This window comes from Panthera pardus, unplaced genomic scaffold (genome assembly GCF_024362965.1).
Source record: "Panthera pardus isolate Hobbes unplaced genomic scaffold, ASM2436296v1 HiC_scaffold_10, whole genome shotgun sequence".
NCBI classification, from domain to species: domain Eukaryota; kingdom Metazoa; phylum Chordata; class Mammalia; order Carnivora; family Felidae; genus Panthera; species Panthera pardus.
Window position 1 is genome coordinate 88,854,124 of NW_026526655.1, and position 21,433 is coordinate 88,875,556.

The window sequence follows — 21,433 nt, forward strand, 5'->3', positions numbered from 1 at the left end:
TTGCATAAACTGGTTTTGTTTTTTGTTTGTGTGTTTTGTTTTTTCTCTAGAGATAATAACACTTGCATCTTTTCTAAGTGCATCCACCATGGGAAATAAGATTGGCTTGTAGCATAGTTTGGAAGATAGAATTGTGAAATTGTAGAACATTGAAATATCAGTCATCTCTTGTTCCTTCCTTCCAACAGAAAACATAAGAACACTCAAGACTCGGGGAGCCTAGGTGGCTCAGTCGGGTTAAGAGTCTGACTCTTGATTTCAGCTCAGGTCATGATATCACAGTCATGAGATTGAGCCCTAGGTCAAACTCCGCACTGAGTGTGGAGCCTGTTTTGAATTCTCTCTCTCTCTCTCTCTCTCTCTCTCTCTCTCTCTCTGCCCCTCCACTGCTCACACTCTCTTTCTCTCTCTCAAAATAAACAAATAAACAGTAAAAAAACACAACATTCAAGACTTATGCAACTATCTAATACTGGCCTACCATCTGTGTCAGAAGAACCTTCCTTGTCTTTTCTCCTAAAGGCATGCACAAATTGTATGTAGAACATTGTGACTATTCATATAAAGAACGAGCCTTGATGTTCATTTTGACTTACATTTCGTGTGTTTGAAAAACAGAACTGGAGACTGGGAAGAGGCAGTGTTTCATTAGTTAAGGGGAAAGGAAAGGGCTCTGTAATGTGCCAGAGTCTATTCTTGACTAAGGATGTGCCTGCCCACAGTACACCCAAACTGAACTTCTGTAATACCATTTTAATTATTACACCAAGCAGATAGAGGTTTTGTTTACTCAGTTCAGTTTATTTAATATCATCTAGGGATAAAGTGAGTACATGCTTCTTGATAAAGATTACAGTGACATATAAAAATAAATGCAGTTGTGTCTTATTCAGCAAGCATTTTTAAATGTCTGGCAAAGAAATGTGATATAAAACTTAAATGTTAATTTCCCACTTAAACCAAAAGACACATAAATCGAAGAAAGCAGATCATTTCCTTACAATTTTACCATGTTTTAAATTTTATTTTTACCTGCTCTTCTCTATATTTGCATTAGAAACACTATAACTATCTTTAGTGAAGGCAGCATCACAGCTTGAGGGACAATATTTGAATGGAAATAAAAATGCTAAGTTAAAATGTTTATAATATATAACAAGAATAGACATGTGGATAGATGCAATCTGTGGAATGTTTCTGATTTTCTGTGATGTCTTCAAGTTTACTATCATTCGTGGCTTCTTCACCTAAGCTAGAATATAACTTAAATGTATTCCTTTAAACATGATTATATATTTAATGTTGACAAAGGATATATGGGTAGTATATGCCACATGGTCTCACCTTTGCTCTGATAGTCTTTGGAGTCACTATTTCTCTCCTGGAGTTTGCAGAATCTTCCTATCTGGTGACCTGCTTTCAGACTTACCCCTTTTATCCACACAACAGCTAGAATGATCTTTTAAGATGCTAAATAGACGTCTTACTTTTCTGCTTGAAACTGTCCCCAGGGACTTTCCATTAAACACTGCCAATTGAACAAAAGGGTTATATGATATCTGTCCTTTTTTGGAGGTCCCTGTAAATGTGATTAAAAAATTTGCCTTTAATTGTATTAATCCAAAAGCAGAGAGGAGACAAAACATGTGAGATATTTTGGGACAGGGAAGAGCAGATGGTTAAACAATAAATGGTTTATGTGTAGTGTCTCTGCTTTGCTGACTGCGGATGGGGATACCAAGATGAAGAGCCCTGAGAAGTTCAAAAATTAGACTCTGGTCACCTCTAAAGGTGGGGATATAGGATAGGACTAGTAATAAGTAGATTAGCTTTGAACCTGTTTTGACAATAGCCCGGCTACTAGATTCCCTACCCTAGTCCACACAGCCAGGACAACCTCCACTGCCCTACATTAGCAGAAGATAGGATGTTTGATTTCTGAAGCAGTAAAATAATAAATGTCTGGACTGATTAAAAACAACAACAACAAAACAAAACCTGGACCATGGCTATGGAGCAATTAAGTAGAGATTGCGACAAGAGGATTACAGGAAGGATGAAGAAGGAAGGAAGGAAGGAAGGAAAGAAGGAAGGAAGGAAGGAAGGAAGGAAGGAAGGAAGGAGAGAGAGAGGAAGAGGGAGAAAGAAAAGAAAGGAAGAGATGACTGTGTTTTTCTAATTTTTTTTTCATTTAAGGAGGTGTTTTAGAGTTCTTTTGTCAAATTATGCAATAATAAAAGATACCAGGAAAAACAAAAATAGAAATAATGAAACTTTATTTTTTTTTAATTTTTATTTATTTTTGACACAGAGAGAGACAGAGTGCAAGTGGGGGAGGGGCAGAGAGAGAGGGAGACACAGAACCTGAAATAGGCTCCAGGCTCTGAGCTGTCAGCACAGAGCCCGACGTGGGGCTCGAATCCATGAACCGTGAGATCATGACCTGAGCCGAAGTAGGACACTTAACCGACTGAGTCATCCAGGCGCCCCAAAATAATGAAACTTTAAAATGAACTAAAGTTGTTCGGGGAAGAAAGTATTATATTAAACTTTCCTTTACTTTGTAGCAAAAATTTATATAGTCATAATTATATAAACATTGAATATTAATATCCCTAAAAACTAAGGTTGTAGGAAGATGTGGGGAGAGAAAGAATGAATGCATATTTTTGTGTTTGTGTTGTGTGAAGAATTAAAAACTAATCTTGTGTAAGAAAAAGTCAGTAGATTATATATAAACCTTAAAAATGTTGTAGTTTTAACAGAGACATGCTGTACAGAATTATGGAAGTAAATACAACTGACATAGCTAAAACAATTAGAAGAGTAGAAGTGAAGTGGACACTGCTATGTTTTATTGTTAGCCTTGATGGAGTGTTTGACTTTTCAAACCATGTACATCTACTGTATGATAAAAATAAAATTTGCATTTAAAATAAAGTAATCCAAGGTGCCTGCATGGCTCAGTCAGTTAAGTGACTCTTGGTTTTGGCTCGGGTCGTGATCAAGTTCGTGGGATGGAGTCCCGTGTCGGGCTCTCTGCTGACATCACAGAGCTTCCTTGGGATTCTTTCTCTCCTTCTTTCTTTACCACCCACCCCTCTCTATCTCTCTCAAAATAAATAAACATAAAAAATAAAAAAGTAATCCCTTGGCTTTTCAATATAACACTTATGAAGTTTATCCCTCTACTGTATTTGAGTCACACCTGCTAGTCTCTGTTACTTCATCTCTTCACATTCATTTATATTTTAGCTATGATAGAGCTCCTCACACCCCTGCTCTTCATTTTGAGCATATGCCAGGTTCAGTCCTGCTTGGTAGGTTATGCCCCCAAATCTCTACGTGGTTAACCACCTTATTTTGAACTTAGTTAAAATATCATCCTTCTAAAGATACCCTCTCAGACCAGTCATTCTGCTGGTCATTAATACTATCTGACACTGCCTTTCTTGGGAAGGGGACCGTATAAGGGATCCACACCTTGATCATGCCCAGATATAGTTGTTTCAGCACAGAGCCACACTTTGTAAAAGTAAAGTAAACATTTTCAAGAGAAAGAAGAAAAATTATCTTTACATCTCCCACGTTTTATTTATAAGCAATGACAGAGTATCCTCTGTAATTTAGCATTAATCTGCACTACAGGTAATTTAAATGAACCAAAACAGTTGTCTGTAGAGACAGTTTAGTTCAGATATACTCTTATAAATGACATCCAAGTGATAGAAAGCCAATAAAATCTATCTTTAAGAACTACAGGATTTGACTTCTGTATTAGTTATGTATTGCTGCATAACAAATTACCCCAAAACTTAGTCACATAAAAAGAGCACCTATTATCTTAACACTTTCTGTGTGTTAGAAATTCGGGAGTTGCTTAGCTAGGTGATTGACGTAGAGTTTCTCTTGAGGTTGTAATTAAGGTATTAGCCAAGACTGCTGACAGCTAGTGATTTAACTGGGCTGGAAGATATGCTTCCAAGCTCATTCTTGTGACTGTTGGCAATAGGTATTTGTTCGTTGCAAAATGGCCTTTTGCATGGGGTTGCTTGAGTATCCTCATAGCATGGCATCTGGTTTCCACCAGAGTGATTCAAACAGAGAGTTCAAAATGGAAGTTATGATGCCTTTTATGGCTTTCCTTGGAAATCACACTCTGTCATTTCTACCACATTCTACTCAGTACAAAAAAGTCACAAAGAACAGCCTGCACTAAGGGCGAAGAGAATTAAGCTTCACTTCCTGAAAGGAATAGTATCAAAACATTTTATGTGTTTTGCCCACATTTTATGTGGGCACATTTTAAAATTATCAAACCCATTAAGTGTCTATGTTATCATTAGTTATTTATGGTTTTATCTAGTACTGTGCCATTCCCTAGTAATAAATATTATAAGAAATCATAAATACATAAACTAAAGGGCAACCTTTAAGTCCTTCTGTCCCTGGAAAGGCAACTAATATTCATGGAATACTTACTACATTTACTGCATTCTTAATGTTTGTTTTCTAATTTAAGCCCCTCACCACCTTGTGAATTGGATATTATGTTTATTGAATATAAGAACAATGGCTTTTACAAATATTAGTGACATTCTCAAGAACGTATTTTTAAGTAGAGCATTACACTGAAATAGATGAGAGGTGCCTGGGTGGCTCACTCAGTTAAGTGTCCGGCTTCAACTCAGGTCAGATCAGTCTTAAAAGTTCCAGCCCCGTTTTATCCCCTGTGCTGACAGCTCAGAGCCCAGAGCCTGGTTCAGATTCCATCTTCCTCTCTCTGCCCCTCCCCTGCTTGTGATCTGTTTCTCTCTCTTTCAAAAATAAACAAATATTATGTGTGTGTGTGTGTGTGTGTGTGTGTGTGTGTGTAATGTAATAAATAGTATATACTGTTCACTTCGGTGTAACTACACTAGTGAGTTGATTTAGTTTGAAGACAAATTTTGTTTGATAGACAAAATGCTTTATAATTTTTATTAATTAGTTTACCATATTTAAAAATGGGGAGACCACCATAATTTGGCTCAGGTTATGATCTCACAGTTCATGGGTCTGCACCCTGCATCAAGCTCTATGCTGATAGCTCAGAGCCTGGAGCTTGCTTTGGATTCTTTGTCTGACTTTCTTTCCTTCCCTGTTCAGAGGGACAGAGACTCTCTGTCTCTCTCTCAAAATAAGTAAATAAGCATTTTTAAAAAATTGGGAGACGTCAAATGAAATCCAGAAATCTGTATTTTGGGCTTCTTTGTTATTTTTATTTACTCATTTTTTTTATTCTTGTTTTTCCTTTTAATTGAAGAATACTTGATATGCAGTATGTATTAGTTTTAGATGACATAGTACATATTTATATGCAAACACAGTGGTCACCACAGTAAGTCTGCTTACCATCTGTCACCATGCAAAGTTGTTATAGTATTGACTGTATACCCTGTGCTGTACATTACATTGCATTCTTGTGTCTTATTTATTTTATGACTAGATTACTGTACCTCTTAATCTTCTTCACCTGTTTCGTCCAACCTCCCACCTCCCTAACCTTCTGGCAGCCATCATTTTATTCTCTGTATCTAAGAGTATGTTTCTGTTTTGTCTGTTCATCTGTTTTTTTTTTTAGACTCTACATTTCAATGAAGTCATGTGATATTGGTTTTTCTCTGATTTATTTCACTTAGTACATCATAAGATGTACTTATGCTAAGATATACTCTAGGTCCATCCTTGTTGTCACAAATGGCAAGATCTATTTTTTTTATAGCTGAGTAGTATTACATTGCATGTATATACCGTGTCTTCTTTACTCATTCATCTACTGATGGATGTGTAGCTTTTCTCCATGTCATGACTATTGTAAATAATGTTGCAATGAACACAGGGTGCATATGTCTTTTCATTTTCTTTGCATAAATACCTAGAAGTGGAATCGCTACATCATATGGTATTTCTATTTTTAATTTTTTGAAAAACCCCAATACTATTTTTTGTAGTGACAGCACAAATTTACATTCTTATCAACAGTGCACAAGGATTCCCTTTTCTCCACATCTTTCCTAAACTTGTTATTTTTTTCCTTTTGATAATAGCCATTCAGACAGTTATGAGGAGATGTCTTAATGTGGTTTTGATTTGTATTTCCTGTTGTTAGTGATGTTGAGCATCTTTTCATGTGTCTGTTGGCCAACTCTAAGTCTTTGGGAAAATGTCTGTTTAGATCCTTTGCCCATTTTTTAATCAGATTGGTTGCTAATTTGAAATTCAGTTTTATGAGGTCTTTATACATTTTGGACGTTAATCCCTTTATTGGATATATCATATGCAAATAACTTCTCCCATTCAATACATTACCTTTTCTGCTGGTCGATGGATTCCTTTGCTGTGCAAAATCATTTTCTTTGATGTGGTCCCGTTTATTTATTTTTGCTTTTACTGCCCTAGCCTGAGGATAGAGAGTAAAAAAATTATATCATAGGGGCGCCTGGGTGGCTCAGTAGGTTAAGCATCTAACTTCGGCTCAGGTCATGATCTCCAGGTTAGTGAGTTTGAGCCTTACTTTGGGCTCTGTGCTCACAGATCAGAACCTGAAGCCTTCTTCAGATTCTCTCTCTCTCTCTCTCTCTCTCTCTCTCTCTCTCTCTCTCTCTCTCTTCTCCCTCCCTCTCCCTCTGCCCATCCCCTGCTCACACTCTGTTTTTCTCTGTCTCTCTCTCAAAAATAAGTAAAAATTTTAAAAAGTTTGAAAAATATTTATGTCACTAAGACCAATGTCAAAGACCTTATTACCTATGTTGTCCCCCCCCCCCCCCCCGTCTTGGAGTCTGGTGGCTTCAGGTTTTATTTTTAAGTCTTTAATCAATTGTGAGTTTATTTTTATATATGATGTTGGAAACTAGTCCACTTTCCTTTTTTTGCATGTAGCTGTGTAGTTCTCTTAACACCATTTATTGAAGACACTGTTTTTCTCGTTGTATATTCTTCCATCCTTTGTCATAGGCCAATTGACTTTATAAGTGTGGGTTTATTTCTGAGCTTTCTATTCTGTTCCATTGACCTATTGGGTCTGTTTTTGTGCCAATACTATCATGTTTTGATTATGATAGTTTTGTAGTATAGTATGATATTCAGGAGTATGATACTTCCGGCTTTGTTCTTCACTTCCAAGATTGCTTTAGCTATTTGGTGTTGTTTTTTTGTTTTTTTTTTGGGGGGGGGGTCCATATAAATTTTGGTATTATTTATTCTAGTTTTGTGAAAAAGTATATTGGTAGATTGATAGGGATTATATTGAACCTATAGATTGCATAGGTAGTATGGACATTTCAATAGTGTTCTATTAAATAGTATGTGAGCACAATAAATCTTACCATTTACTTGTGTCATCTTCAGTTTCTTTCTCCAGTGTCATAGTTTTCAGACTATACATAGTTCACTTTGTTGATTCAATTTATTCCTATACATTTTATTCTTTATGTTATTATAAGTGGGATAATATTCTAATTTATTGTTCTGATACCTCATTGTTAGAATACAGAAATACAACAGATAGCATTAGTCTTTAATACATTAATACAACAGCATTAATACAACAGATTTTGTATTATTAAGTTTTACTTAATTCATTTATTAGTTTTAATAGTATTGGGGCAGAGGTTTAGGATTTTTTTTAACGTATAGCATTATGTTATCTATGGAGAGTGACAGTATTATGTTTTCTTTAACACTTTTTTTTTTAATTCCAGTGTAGTTAACATACAGAATTATATTAGTTTCAGGTGTGCAATATAGTGATTCAACAATATACATTACTTAGTGCTCCTCATTATAAGTGTTTCTTAATCTCCTTCACCTATTTCACTCACCCTCTACTACCTTCCCTCTTTAACCATCTATTTGTTTGCTATAGTTAAGTCTATAAAACTTAAATTTTGGTTTGAATCATTTGTCTTCCTTTTTGTTTGTTTTGTTTCTTAATTTCCACCTATGAGTGAATTCATATGGTATTTGCCTTTCTCTGACTGGCTTACTTTGCTTAGCATTATAATCTCTAGATCCATCCATGTTGCATGTGGAAAGATTTCATTCTTGTTTATTGCTAAGTAGTATTCCATTGAATGTATGTATGTTTGTATGTATGTGTACACACACACACACACACACACACACACACTACATCTTCTTTGTTCATTCATCATTGATGGAAATTTGGACTGCTGCCATAATTTGGCTATTACAAATAAGGCTGCAATAAATAGGGGTGCATATATCTTTTTGAAATAGTGTTTTTATATTCTTTGGTACATACTCAGTGGTGGAATTATTGGATCATATAGTAATTATATTTTTCATTTTTTGAACCCCCATATTGTTTTCACAGTGACTGCACCAGTATGCATTCCCAGCAACAATGCACAAGTTTGTCCCCGACCCCCCCACACCCTTGCCAACACTTGTTTCTTGTGTTTTTTGATATCAGCCATTCTAACAGGTGTCAGGTGGTATCTCATTGTGGTTCTGACTTGCATTTTCCTGGTGATTAGTGATGTTTAATATCTATTCATGTGATTCTTGGCCATATGTACACCTTCTTTGGAGAAATGCATGTTCATGTCTTCTGCCCATTTTAATTGAATTATTTCTGGGTTTTTTTTTTTTTTTTTTAGACTTGAGTTGCAAAAGTTCTTTACATATTTTGAATACTAATTATCAGTTATGTCATTTGAAAATATGTTCTACCCTTCAGCAGGGAGTATTAGTATTATTTAGTTTTATTTTTGGTATTATTGTTTCGTTCATTGTTCAGAAGCTTTTTATTTTGATACAGTGCCAATAGTTTATTTATCCTTTTGTTTCCTTCACTTCAGAAGACATATCTAGAAAAATGTTGCTATAGCCAGTATCAAAGAAATTACTGCCTGTGCTTTCTTGTAAGATTTTTATGATTTTGGGTCTTATATTTTGATCCTTAATCCATTTTGAGTTTATTTTTGTGTATGATTAAGAATGTGATCCAGTTTCATTCTTTTGCATGTAGCTGTCCACTTTCTTAACACTATTTGTTGAAGAGACTTTATCCCATTGTCTGTCCTTGCCTCCTTTGTGGAAGATTAAGTGAGCATATATCACAGGCTTTTTTCTGGGCTCTGTGTTCTGTTCCACTGATCTGTATGTCTGTTTTTGTGCCAGTGCCATATTGTTTTGATTACTATAGCTTTATAGTATAACTTGGAATTTGGGATTGTGATGACTCCAACTTCATTCTTCACTTTCAAGATTGCTTTGGGCGTTTGGGGTCTTTTGTGCTTCCATACAAATTTTAGGATTAGTAATTGAAGTTCTGTAAAAAATGCTGTTGGTGTTTTGATAGGGAATGGATTAAATGTGTAAATCATTTTGAGTAGTATAGACGTTTTAACGATATTTGTTCTTTCAATCCATGAATATGGGAAATCTTTCCATTTCTTGGTTTTGTCTTCAATTTCTTTCATCAAATTTTTAAATTTTTAAAAAAAATTTTGTTTATTTTAGAGACAGTGAGGGGGGGAGATAGAGAGAGAAAGAGAAGGAGGGAGAGGGAGGGCATGAGTGAAGGAAAGGGGCAGAGAGAGAGAATCCCAAGAAGGTTCCATGCTCAGCACGGAGCCAAACATGGTGCTTGATCCCATGACCCTGGCACCATGAACTGAGCCAAAATGAAGAGTCAGATGCTTAATCAAGTGAGTCACCCAGGCACCCCTCTTTCATAAACGTTTTATAGTTTTCAGAGTATAGGTCTTTCACCTCTTTGGTTAAGTTTATTCATAGGTTTTTTATCATTTTTGGTGTATTTGTAAATGGGTTGTTTTCTTAAATTCTCTTTCTGCTGCTTCTTTAGTGTACAGAAATGCGATAGATTTCTGTAGATTGATTTTGTATCCCACAACCTTACTGAATTCATTTATCAGTTCTTGTTTTTTTTTTTTTTTTTTTTTTTTGGTGGAGTCTTCACGATTTATATATGTGTATTTATGTATATAAATATATAAAAATATATATATGTATATATACATATATACATATATATATATACATATATATATTTATATACATAAATACATATATATGTATACACACACACACATACATATATATATAGTATCTTCTTGCCTGCAAATGGTGAATGTTTTATTTTTTCCTTAATAATTTGGATGGCTTTTGTTTCTTTTTGTTATCTGATTGCTGTGGTTAGGAGTTACCATATTACATTGAATAAAACTGGTGAGAATGGACACCGTTGTTTTGTTCCTGATGATAGGGGGAGCGCTTTCAGTTTTTCTCCATTGAGTATGATAATAGATATGGGATTTTCATATATGACCTCTGTTGTGTTGAGATATGTTCCTTCTAAACCTACTTTATTGAGGGTTTTACCATGAATGGATACACTTTGTCAAATGCTTTTTCGGCTTTAATTTACATGGGTATATGATTTTTTTTTATCTTTTCTCTTGTTGATGTGATGTGTCACTTTGAGTGATTTGCAAATATTGAACCACTCTTACAGAAATAAATCCCTCTCAATTACAGGGAATAATTATTTTAATGTAATGTTGGATTGGGTTTGCCAATATTTTGTTGAGGATTTTTGCATGTAGGATCATCAGAAATATTGGCCTATAGTTCTCTATTTTAGTGGTGTCTTAATCTGGTTTTGGTGTCAGGGTAATACTGGCCTCAGAGAATGAATTTGGAAATTTCCCTTCCTCTTCTAATTTTTGGAATACTTTGAGAAGAATAGGTAGAGTTATCTGTCTAAAGGTTTATCATTTTCAGTGATGTCTTTTCAAATGTTTTCATTTAAATTTGAGTTAGTTAACATATAGTGTGATATTGGTTTCAAGAGTAGATTTTAGTAATTCATTACTTACATAGAACACCCAGTGCTCATAACAAGTGCCATCCTTAATTCCCATCACCCATTTCGCCCATCCCCCGCTATGTCCCTCCATCAACCCTGTTTGTTCTCTGTCATTAAGAGCCTTTTTTACAATTTTTTTTAATATTTATTTTTAGAGAGACAGAAACAGAGTGTGATTGGGGGAGGGGAAGACAGAGAGGGAGACACAGAATCCCAAGGAGGCTCCAGGCTCTGGGCTGTCAGCACAGAGCCTGATGCTAGGCCCGAACTCATGAGCCATGAGATCCTGACCTGAGTGGAAGTCAGATGTTCAACCCACTGAGCCACCCAGCCTCCCTATTAAGAGTCTTTTATAGTTTGGTTCCCTCTGTCTTTTATTCCCTTTCCATATGTTCATCTGTTTTGTTTCTTAAATTCTACATATGAGTGAAATCATATGGTATTTGTCCTTCTCTGACTGACTTATTTTGCTTAGCATAATACACTTTACCTCCATCCATGTTGTTGCAAATGGAAAGATTTCATTCTTTTTTAAAAATTTTTAAATGTTTGTTTGTTTGTTTATTTATTTATTTATTTTGAGGGAGAGAGAGACAGAGACAGAGAGAGAGAGAGAGAGACAGAGAGAAAGCATGAGCAAGGGAGAGGCAGAGAAAGAGGAAGACACAGAATCCAAAGCAGGCTTCAGGCTCTGAGCTGTCAGCACAGAGCCTGATGTGGGGCTTGAACTCACAAACTGTGAGATCATAACTTGAGACAAAGTCAGATGCTTAACCAACTACGCCACCCAGGCACCACTGTTTCTTGGGTGATCTTTTCGAAGAACTATCAGCTCCTGGTTTTAGTGATCTGTTACATTGTTGTTTGTTTGTTTGTCTGTTTGAGTTTTGTTTTGTTTTGTTTTGTTTTCTAGTTATTTACTTCTGCTCTAATCCTTATTATTTCCCTCCTGATTTTGGATTTTTTTTTCTATTTCCTTTAGGTATAAGGTTAAAAGGTTTTGTTTGTTTGTTTGTTTGTTTTTTAAGATTTTTCTTATTTATTGAAGTGGGCCTGTATCTCTATAAACTTCCTTCTTAGAACTGCTTTTACTGTGTCCCAGGGATTTTGAAAAACTGTGTTTCCATTTTCATTTTTCTCACGTATTTTTTTAATTTTACTTTTTTTAATTTCTTCATTGACACATTGATTGTCTAGTGGCTTGCTGTTCATCTCCATATGTTTGCTTTGTTCTTTGCTTTTTGGTTTTCTTTTCTTTTCTTTTTTCTTCTTTAGTTGATTTCTAATTATATACTGTTAAGGTCAGAAAAGATACTTGATATGATTTCAGTCTTCTTAAATTTATTGAGATTTATTTTGTAGCAAAACATGTGATTTATCCTATAAAACATTCCATGAATACTTGAGAAGGATGTGTATTCTGCTGTGGTAGGATGGAGAATTCTGGTAAGTTCACCTGGTCTAATTCAGGATATTGTTTTCTCATTAATTTGCTGTCTGGACATCCAGTGATGCAAGTGGACTATTAAAGTTCCCTACTATTATTGTATTTCTATCAGTTATTCCCTTTGTATCTGTTAATATTTGCTTTATATATTTAAATGTTCCTATGTTGGATGAGTTAATATTTACAAGTGTTACATCTTCTTGTTGAATTTGCCCTTTATCATTATGTAATGCCCTTCTTTGTTTCTTGTTGCAACATTTGTTTTAGAGTCTAGTTGGTCTGATATAAACATTGCTACCTCAGCTTTATATCCTTTCCATTTGCATGGAATATCTTTTCCCATCCCTTCACTCTCTGTTGATGTGTGTCTTTAGCTCTGAAGTGAGTCTTTCTTATAGGCAGCAATAGACTATATTTTTGGCCCCTTTGAAATAAGGAAGCATTTCTATGTCAAAACAATCAGCTGAAATCAAGCCTGCCTTTTTATGTAAATGTATACTGCAGGCTATCTTCTAGTTTTGTCATAGTTCCTTCCAAAAAGTTTTGCCTATTTATGTTATTTTTCTCATTCTTGTGGACATTTACCTTTTCTATTTCTGGCTAGTTGAAGACTATATAGCAAATAATTTGAAAAAGAAATCAAGAGGTAAATTTTGTCAATGTGTAACTTTCAAAAAGCTAAAAACATGATTCATATGATATATAGTGAATATATGTTAAGGAGTCATTTATCTCACTAATGAGAGAACGAGAAGGATGGTAAATCCGGTTCAGAGGAGCACAGAAGAGACTGTAAAATTTATAATCAATGAAATAAAAACATACTAATTTAAAATTGTAAAGTTAGATAGAAAACCACTTAATGTCATATAGCAATAAAAAGGGGTTATCTTTACTACATGATGGAAATCATTTGCATCTCTATTAGACAAAAAAATATATAATCAATGTATAAATTAATATCTAAATTCATAGATATTTGGACTGAATCAGTATTAAGCTATAAGTTAAACAAAGGTATATTACTTAGGAAAATTAACTAGTTATTGAAGGTGCCTATTAGACAATGGTTCAGTGTGACAGTGAAGGCACATATAGACATTCCTTTATGTTTTTTTAACAGGATGTTGACTTTTTTTTCTCAATAATTTTGTGGCATGGACTACTCTATTAAACAATACTGCAGTAAATGTGTCCTTCTGCTAGAGTACCATAACAAAATGCCACAGGCTATGTGGCTCAAAGAATAGTAATTCATTTTCTCACAATTCTGAAAATTAGAGTTTCCAGATCAAGAATTCAACAGGTTTGGATTTCTCTGAGGCCTCTCAGTGGCTTGCAAATAGCCTCTCTTCTCTGTGTAAGGATCCTTGGTATCTCTCTTTGTATGTCATAACCTCTTTTTATAAGTATAGGGTAAGGTTAGATTAGGGCTCACCTTAATGGCATTGATTTAATCATCCCTTTGAAAACTTTAGCTCCAAATGCAGTCACATTCTGAGGCAATGGATGATAGGACTAGAAAATATAATAGGAATATATTTAAATTTCTGTTCTGGTACAGTAATAAAGCCCTGAACTAAATATTTAGGATTTTTTTAATATGTCATAAAATGATTATAATTATCTTCAGCAACTTGCTATGATCAGGTTGTATTTCAGCAAAATTAAGATGAAATACTGAATCCATTGTCTAGAAGATTTACCTATCTTCTGAAATGTGTAAATAATTCTGGCCAGATTTACTTATTTATGTACCTATATATCTGTCATCTTACTTGAACTTTTTGTCTAATTTCCTCCAATCTTAATAAAAGATTACATTAAAACTAGACAGAAACTTCAAATATAAGAAAAGGAAACAAAGCCAATTCCCACAATTACTGAGTGTTTGGCTAATTATTAGGTTCTTTCCTGAGACCTTGTTGCTTCAAACTTGGATGGTTGTTAACAATACCTATTGTTTCAGTAGCAGAGGATATTTCTGTAATGATACAGACTTGAAAAAAAGGTGTGAATGCTGTCAAACAGCTCTTTTGTCCGAAATTACACTTGCATAGACTACATCAACTACACTGTTGAATGGACTCTGATCCATACTTTATCTGAACCGCAGGCATTTAAAATGGCATTTGAAACAGTGGGTTCTGTTCTCTAGTTGATATAATAATGTAAAAAGAATAAAAACAAACAAAGCATACATTTCCAGATTTCTGGAGACAGAAATAGTTCAGCTTTTTAAAAATCCTCATTGCTGAACTGGTTGAGAAAAGCTTCATGTAGTTTGTGGAAATTTAAATGGTTATATTTCCATAAAGACTGTGCAATTCAGGAATGAAACTGTAATCGATAGCTTGAAAATGTGTGTCCAATGAATTGCAATATCTGCTTTCTGCTTGTCCTTGTAAAACATGATAGAAATTCCACAAAGTTGCTACTTTCCGTACCTTGCTTTGACAATATACCATTACGAGTGACAATAATGACACACGCATCTATATTAGTCTTTTTGTTGAAAGGGTATCATTCACTGAAACAGCATGTTACTAAGGAAGTATTTTGAAGCATAGAGCAAGAAGAATGTTTAGGTTCAGATTGCAGAAGGATACCCTGCTTTGTCAATGAATCAGAGATCCATAGTAAGTTTGAACAAGAAGGTGTCAAAGTATAATTTCTAATAGATAAAAACATGACTGTCATGAAATTCAAGAATAAATATAAACCAGAAACTTATTTATGGAATTATTGAGGTAACCAGCACAGTAGTGCTGATCTAAGAGCATTAGTGGAATTGGATAATTACAAGCATTTTAAGGAAAAAGAATGTATAAATAAAATTTGTCGGTAAGTATAAAAATGGTTAATGCCTCACAGGGCAGTACAACCATAACCTTTGAGGTTATCTTTTCTACAAGATAATTATTCACAAATTAACATGAAATTTCACAGCATAAAGGTCTGATCAAATGGAAAATATTCAAGTCAAACACAGACACATTCTCCTAGAGCTGCTCTATCCCTTGTAGCCACTAACTACCTACCTAAATTTTTAAATTTAAATTTGAGTGAATTAAAATGAAATACAACACAGATTTAGTCTCCCTGTCACACTATCCACATTTTAAGTGGTCACTAGACACATTTGACTAATGGCTACTTTATTGGACAGCATGGATGTAGAATATTTCCTTCTTCACAGAAAGTACTATTGAATAACACTTCTGTGGAAAATTAATATTTGAGCAGGCCTGTTTTATAATGCATATGCATGCCACTGAAAAACATCACCACTCTTTTGGTTTAATTTCCAAGTTTTGAGTATTGTTTGTAAACAAAGAGATTTTACAGATCTATTTCTCCACCTCCTTTTTTTTAATGGAAGAGGATCTGAAAATATAAATTTACCTTAGATTCATAAAAAGTTTACTCCTCTTACTACTGAAGAGTTTAGCTGTGTCATTGAACCAATTTTCACGTTGGGTTGAGTGAACTATTTAGTATAAATAAGAAAACTAGGAGAAAATTTTATTGTAAATACTTACATTTTGGGATTTAGAAATCATTTGTCCATTTGTCTAGATCATTCTTAGTCCTTAAATAGCAAGAAGAAAGGTATCAAAAGGTAGTCATTTCTTTATAGAATAATTAAATCACCTATTTTGACCGAGCAAGAAATTAATTATCTGTGTAGTTTTGTTTTTTTGTTTTTTGTTTTTTGATGTTTTTGGTTTTTTTATCATGAAACTATCTATACTTTTGAAATGCTTTCTCTGATGGTTTGGGCAGACTTACATAGTCTTTGGCTTATGATACTAAATTTGCACCTGTAACACAATGATTTTGTTTTTAATGTGTGTTTTTCAGATGTGCAACGAATGGCGATTGACTGGCTTACCAGAAATCTCTATTTTGTGGACCATGTCAGTGACCGGATCTTTGTTTGTACTTACAACGGGTCTGTGTGTGTCACCCTGATTGACCTGGAGCTTCACAATCCTAAGTCAATAGCCGTAGATCCAATAGCAGGGTAAGAAGTTCTGTTTTATAATGTTTGATATGAAATAGTTTCCATTAAAATAAGTAATGCATCCAAAAATTGTATAATAGATCTGTCTCTGACAGGAGCTGTGGAATATAAGATTGCAGGCTCAAAGTATTTTTAAATGGTGATATTAACAACTGCATTGCAAGGAGAAAAGAAGGGCTATAATTTACCATGCAGAAGCTGGGTAATACCAGTTCCTTAACACATTTACATTGCTGGCCTAACCTGAGATACAAACAACCCTCTTCACAATTGCTTTGGGGTCACCAGACAAGAGCCTCAGGATAGTTTTAGGTTAAAGAGAGGAGAACTTTAAGTTCCCTTAGCAGTAGACCTTGTAGTCAGCAAGCTTCAGAAACAACACTTGAAAGATGTGCTATTAACAAACTTACATTCAACACATTTGGTATTTATAAAAGGTGTATGATGCATGTTCATGGGTACTACTAAAACATTAAAGTCCTCTTTGTTAGTTGAAACCACCTTTTTTTTCCCCCTCCAACTACTGATATGTAAATACTATGTAATTATGGAGTTACTGAATTCTTCATCAGAATTCATCTTCACTTTTTTTTTTGATTTTCTAATTTTGCTAGCCACTTTGTTCGTTAAAAGTATGTCTTATCTGACCTTCTTTTATCTAATAGGCTCATTAATCTTTTTAAATATTTCACAATTTGTCAAATATAGTCATAAATGTTTAAATTCCCATCAACTTTGTTCACATGATTAGAAAATCAATATAGAAATTATGCTTCAGTTTTACAAATGCTATGGTATTGTTGAGTGGGAGGGGCAAAAACTATATAGAGTGCTATAAATTCAGTTTTTTCACCAGTGCGTACTGGGCAAGGATACTCTCACATTACTGACATCGTGTATAATTTTAATCGGAGGAACTGTTGTTTTTTTCAGATGTAAGTTGTAGCAAAGATTTGAAAACTGAAATTTTATCTTGTTACTGGTTTAATCGTCCCCAAGCAGTACAGGCTGAAATGTCTGATGGAACGTATCCTAAACTGCCATAAGCCTCCATTCAATAAATGGGAAAATATTTACTGAAGAAACAGCTGTCATCCATATGTGGACTTTTGTCACTCTTTACTTAAAGTCTGATTGAATATTAAGATGCATCATCACAATGGTTCTGATTTTGACAAGAACAGCTTGCACGTAAGAACTTTGCTAGGAAGGCTGTGTAATATAATTCTTGAATGTAGCTCTATTTGTATTTGCAGCAGATGGTGACTTGACTCAATCTGACTGCAGTGATGCTTCAAAAGACATTCGTAAAAGAAGTTGTATTTAAACTGATTTGTTTGGGTTGTTGGATAAGGGTGGTAAGAAAGAATTTGAAATTTACCAGTGTGGTAACAACATTCTTTTGGAATTATTTTGGAATTCTGTCTAGAAATATATTTGCTTGCATGTGTTTCCCTGGATTTGCTAACCGAATTTCAAACTAGCCTTTAGACAGTCTTATTTATCAAAAATGTCAAGAGGTGAAGCTACTGACTTTCTCCCCTCATTCTACCATCTTATCTTCCCCCATTTTTAAAAACTAAGATCCAGAGACCCTTTTTAAATAAAACTGTCAATCTCGAATATAATGTATGTGAGTACCCTCTCTCTTTGAGAACAGCAACATAGTTTATATTCTCAAGCTTCCTGTTTCTCTCTGTCATTACATGAAAGAACCATATTTTGTTACTTTTGTCAAAGGAAGTAGGAGTAGAAAACCCCCATATTGTTTGCACTTATTCTCTGCAGGATTCCTTGGGGCCTAGTAACTGTTTAAATGTAATTTTGTCATGTATCATTTATCACAATAGGTTCTTTGGAATTTTTCGTTTGAGTCTGCTCTGTGTCTCAAGCAGTTTTTCAATCATGAATTGCAGAAATCAGAGAAAGCAGAGCTCTGCTCTTTTATAAATATAAGCCTATTTGGAGTATAACACTTTCAAATATATTCTACTTTTCTCTTATTATCAGAAATTTGGCTAGGATTAATACAATGCTATCTAGGAAAGGAACAGTAGGTTTTTTCCTTTAACTTTTACTTCTGGGCCTGCTCCAGCGTAATTTGAATAGGCAAAGCTGGAACAACTGTGCATGACCTACCAAAGGGGATATGTGCCACCAGTGAAACTTCTCCTACCTTTTCCTAAGTGTGTGGACTGAGTGATTATCTTTGGCTCATTCTCTTGTAACTTCTGAAATCATTGGAATACATTAAAAGTCAAATCTGATTTTTAGAGCTTGACCTAAATAGCAGTAGAAATGGAGGGAGATTTGCCTTACTTCTTTCAAAGCTGCATTGAAAAAGAAATCTTTTACTTGGCTATACTTTTAACTTTCACTTCTAGTGATGGTAATGACATTGGAATTGAGAATTTGGGAAAAAAATCTATTTGCAGGCATGTGTGGTACCATGTATGAAACCCAAACATAGTAGAGTTATATGAGATGGATAACCTGAAGGACAGGGGAAATCTCCTTAGTCAGGAGAAAAAGCAGGAATTGAATATTTCCTGAGTATACCATTCTTCTATGTAGGATGGACTTCTGACTTGTAGAGAATGAACGGCAGAGTGATATGTAGGATTTATGTGTGAATCCATGACCTCATGAGTGAAATGAATAAAAAGTATATCGTCTTTGTTCTCTATGAGAGCAGGCCAACTGCTAGGAGGAGAAAGTCTCAAAGTTGAGTACACACAGAAGTGATTGACAGTATTTGAATATTTAATACACTTTTTCCCATCACCTACCTGGATCCCCACTGCTGGCAAAACCAATCATAGATGCGACATTGGAGATAGAATCAAAGTTAGAGATAGATCAGGGAATAGGATGGGCTTATGAAATTCTAATCTAAGAATTTAGAATTCTGTATGAATGTGGGAAGCCAGAAAATAAGGTAGGTTTCCCTATGACCATGAAAGGGCTTTTGTAACAAGGGAATCCTTGGGGTAGATATCAGGTTTTTCAATTCTGTCAGGTGGCTCCCAGAGCCAGCCTAAGTTCCAAATTAGAGCCTGCACTCACTAGTCACTTTTTTATAGGACGTAAGTAGAGTTGTTGCGGACCTTTGGCTGTTAATCTACTCATACTGCACTGTGGATAAATTAAATCTGTAGATTGTACCCCCACAACTAACCACTATCTATTAGTTTGGGGATTCAGATGGTTCAGAAGTTGCTATGGGTTTGAAAATTAGGAAGCTCCTAAAAACATGCCACTCTGTGTTCTTATTGTCCTCATGGAAGTATCAGTGTGGATGAGTCATATACTCTTCTGCAGTTCATAAGTGCCCCTAATATTCTGACATTTATATTCACATTTTTTTTTCTAAAAATTTTTTTTTCTAATTTTTTTTTTAACGTTTATTTATTTTTGAGACAGAGAGAGGCAGAGCATGAACAGGGGAGGGGCAGAGAGAGAGGGAGACACAGAATCCAAAACAGGCTCTATGCTCTGAGCTGTCAGCACAGAGCCCGACGCGGGGCTCGAACTCACAGACTGTGAGATCATGACCTGAGTCGAAGTCGGACGCTTAACCGACCAAGCCACCCAGGTGCCCCTATATTCACATTTTGATAGGTTGCAAATTATGAGTCCTAATTTTTTTGAGGAAGAACTACCCTCTACACATACCCACAAAAATGTTTCTTCAAAATGATGTGAACTTAGTCTCCCTGAGAATCTTTTTGCATATTTCTCTTTATTAGAAGAAAATTAAGAGAATGGAGATAATTCAATACCTTCAATAATCATTCTGTTGAGTTTATGTTTCGACTTGCTTTAAAATTCCTCTTGGAGATCCTGAACTTAAAGTTTCTTTCTTCTTTTTTTTAACGATTATTTATTTTGAGGAGAGTGTGAGCAAGCAGGGAAGGGAGAGAGAGAGAGAGAGAGAGAGAGAGAGAGAGAGAGAGAGACACTCCCAAGCAGGCTACATGCTCTCAGTACAGAGGCCAAAACAGAGCTCAAAACCACGAACCATGAGATCATGACCTGAGCCAAAACCAAGAGTCACATGCTTAGCTGACCGAGCCACCCAAGTGCTCACTCTTGAATTTAAAGTTTCTTAATGTGTTTTCTTATCTTAGCAACAAATTCAAGTGAATATCCATTATAATATTAGCTGTATTTTAATTTTTTATCTGTTCATAGTCTAAATATCTATATGCTGATTTCCTATTTACACCACTACTACCTTTTCTGAGTGAGTCCAACACTCTTAGATAACATTTAGATTAATAGAGAATTATCTGAACAATAGGCATTTGTCTAAATTGGCCATTTTACAAGGTTTTTCAGGAGAGTTTATCATAGCCGCTTTTCAATCCAAAGTTCCTTTCAGGAGTTGCTGATGTGATTAGGCAAGACAACATGGAAATGCAAGTTCATGTTTCCTGGTCTGAATTATTTTAAGTGAAGCTAGTTGTTCAAAGACTCACTCAGGGGTATAAATGCATATTAGCTGTTTTGTGTATGACTCAAATTATTCTCATTAATTCATTTTGTCTAGGGTCAAACTCTCCAAATTACTCTCCAAACCTTTCTGTAAGTGGAGGTTCACGTATGGCATTGCCTTTAATCACTGTCTCCTTCCAATACAATTTATATTGTGATTACCCTGGGAATTCGGAAAAGTAATTTGGAGTGTTTTATGTTCATTACACCTTTTACTGGAAACTTACCCCAAACTGACTCAACTTTCACTGTGTTCTTAGCTCACATTATTCATAATAGTAACTCAGAATAATGCAAAACATTTCATATCTCTATTTGCCCTCTTTGCTGTTCTTTCTCTCTCTTTTTACTCTATATGTTTTAAATGTTTGTTAAACTTATATCCAAATTACTGACTTCATAATTCTATTTCTAGTAATTATATTTAGTATCTTCCCAATCTTCCACCCACTCTCTATAAAAGAGATTTCTTTGAGTTATCACTCTGATAAATGCTGTCCACTCAAATAAAGGAATAGGAAAAATCACAATTATGAAGGAATTTATTATTTCACTTTTAAATCTA

At 34.8% G+C, this 21,433-nt stretch overlaps 1 protein-coding gene across 4 annotated transcripts in view; it reads left to right on the forward strand.

The window, feature by feature from the left end:
• The window catches only part of LRP1B (LDL receptor related protein 1B), a 1,871,086-nt gene that overhangs the window by 918,805 nt on the left and 930,848 nt on the right, over positions 1–21,433 (forward strand). For all 4 annotated transcript variants that reach the window (XM_053909160.1, XM_053909154.1, XM_053909157.1 and 1 more), the window contains exon 7: positions 16,209–16,371. In XM_053909160.1, coding sequence (XP_053765135.1) covers positions 16,209–16,371 — 163 coding nt within the window. The remainder of the gene's footprint in view (positions 1–16,208; positions 16,372–21,433) is intronic.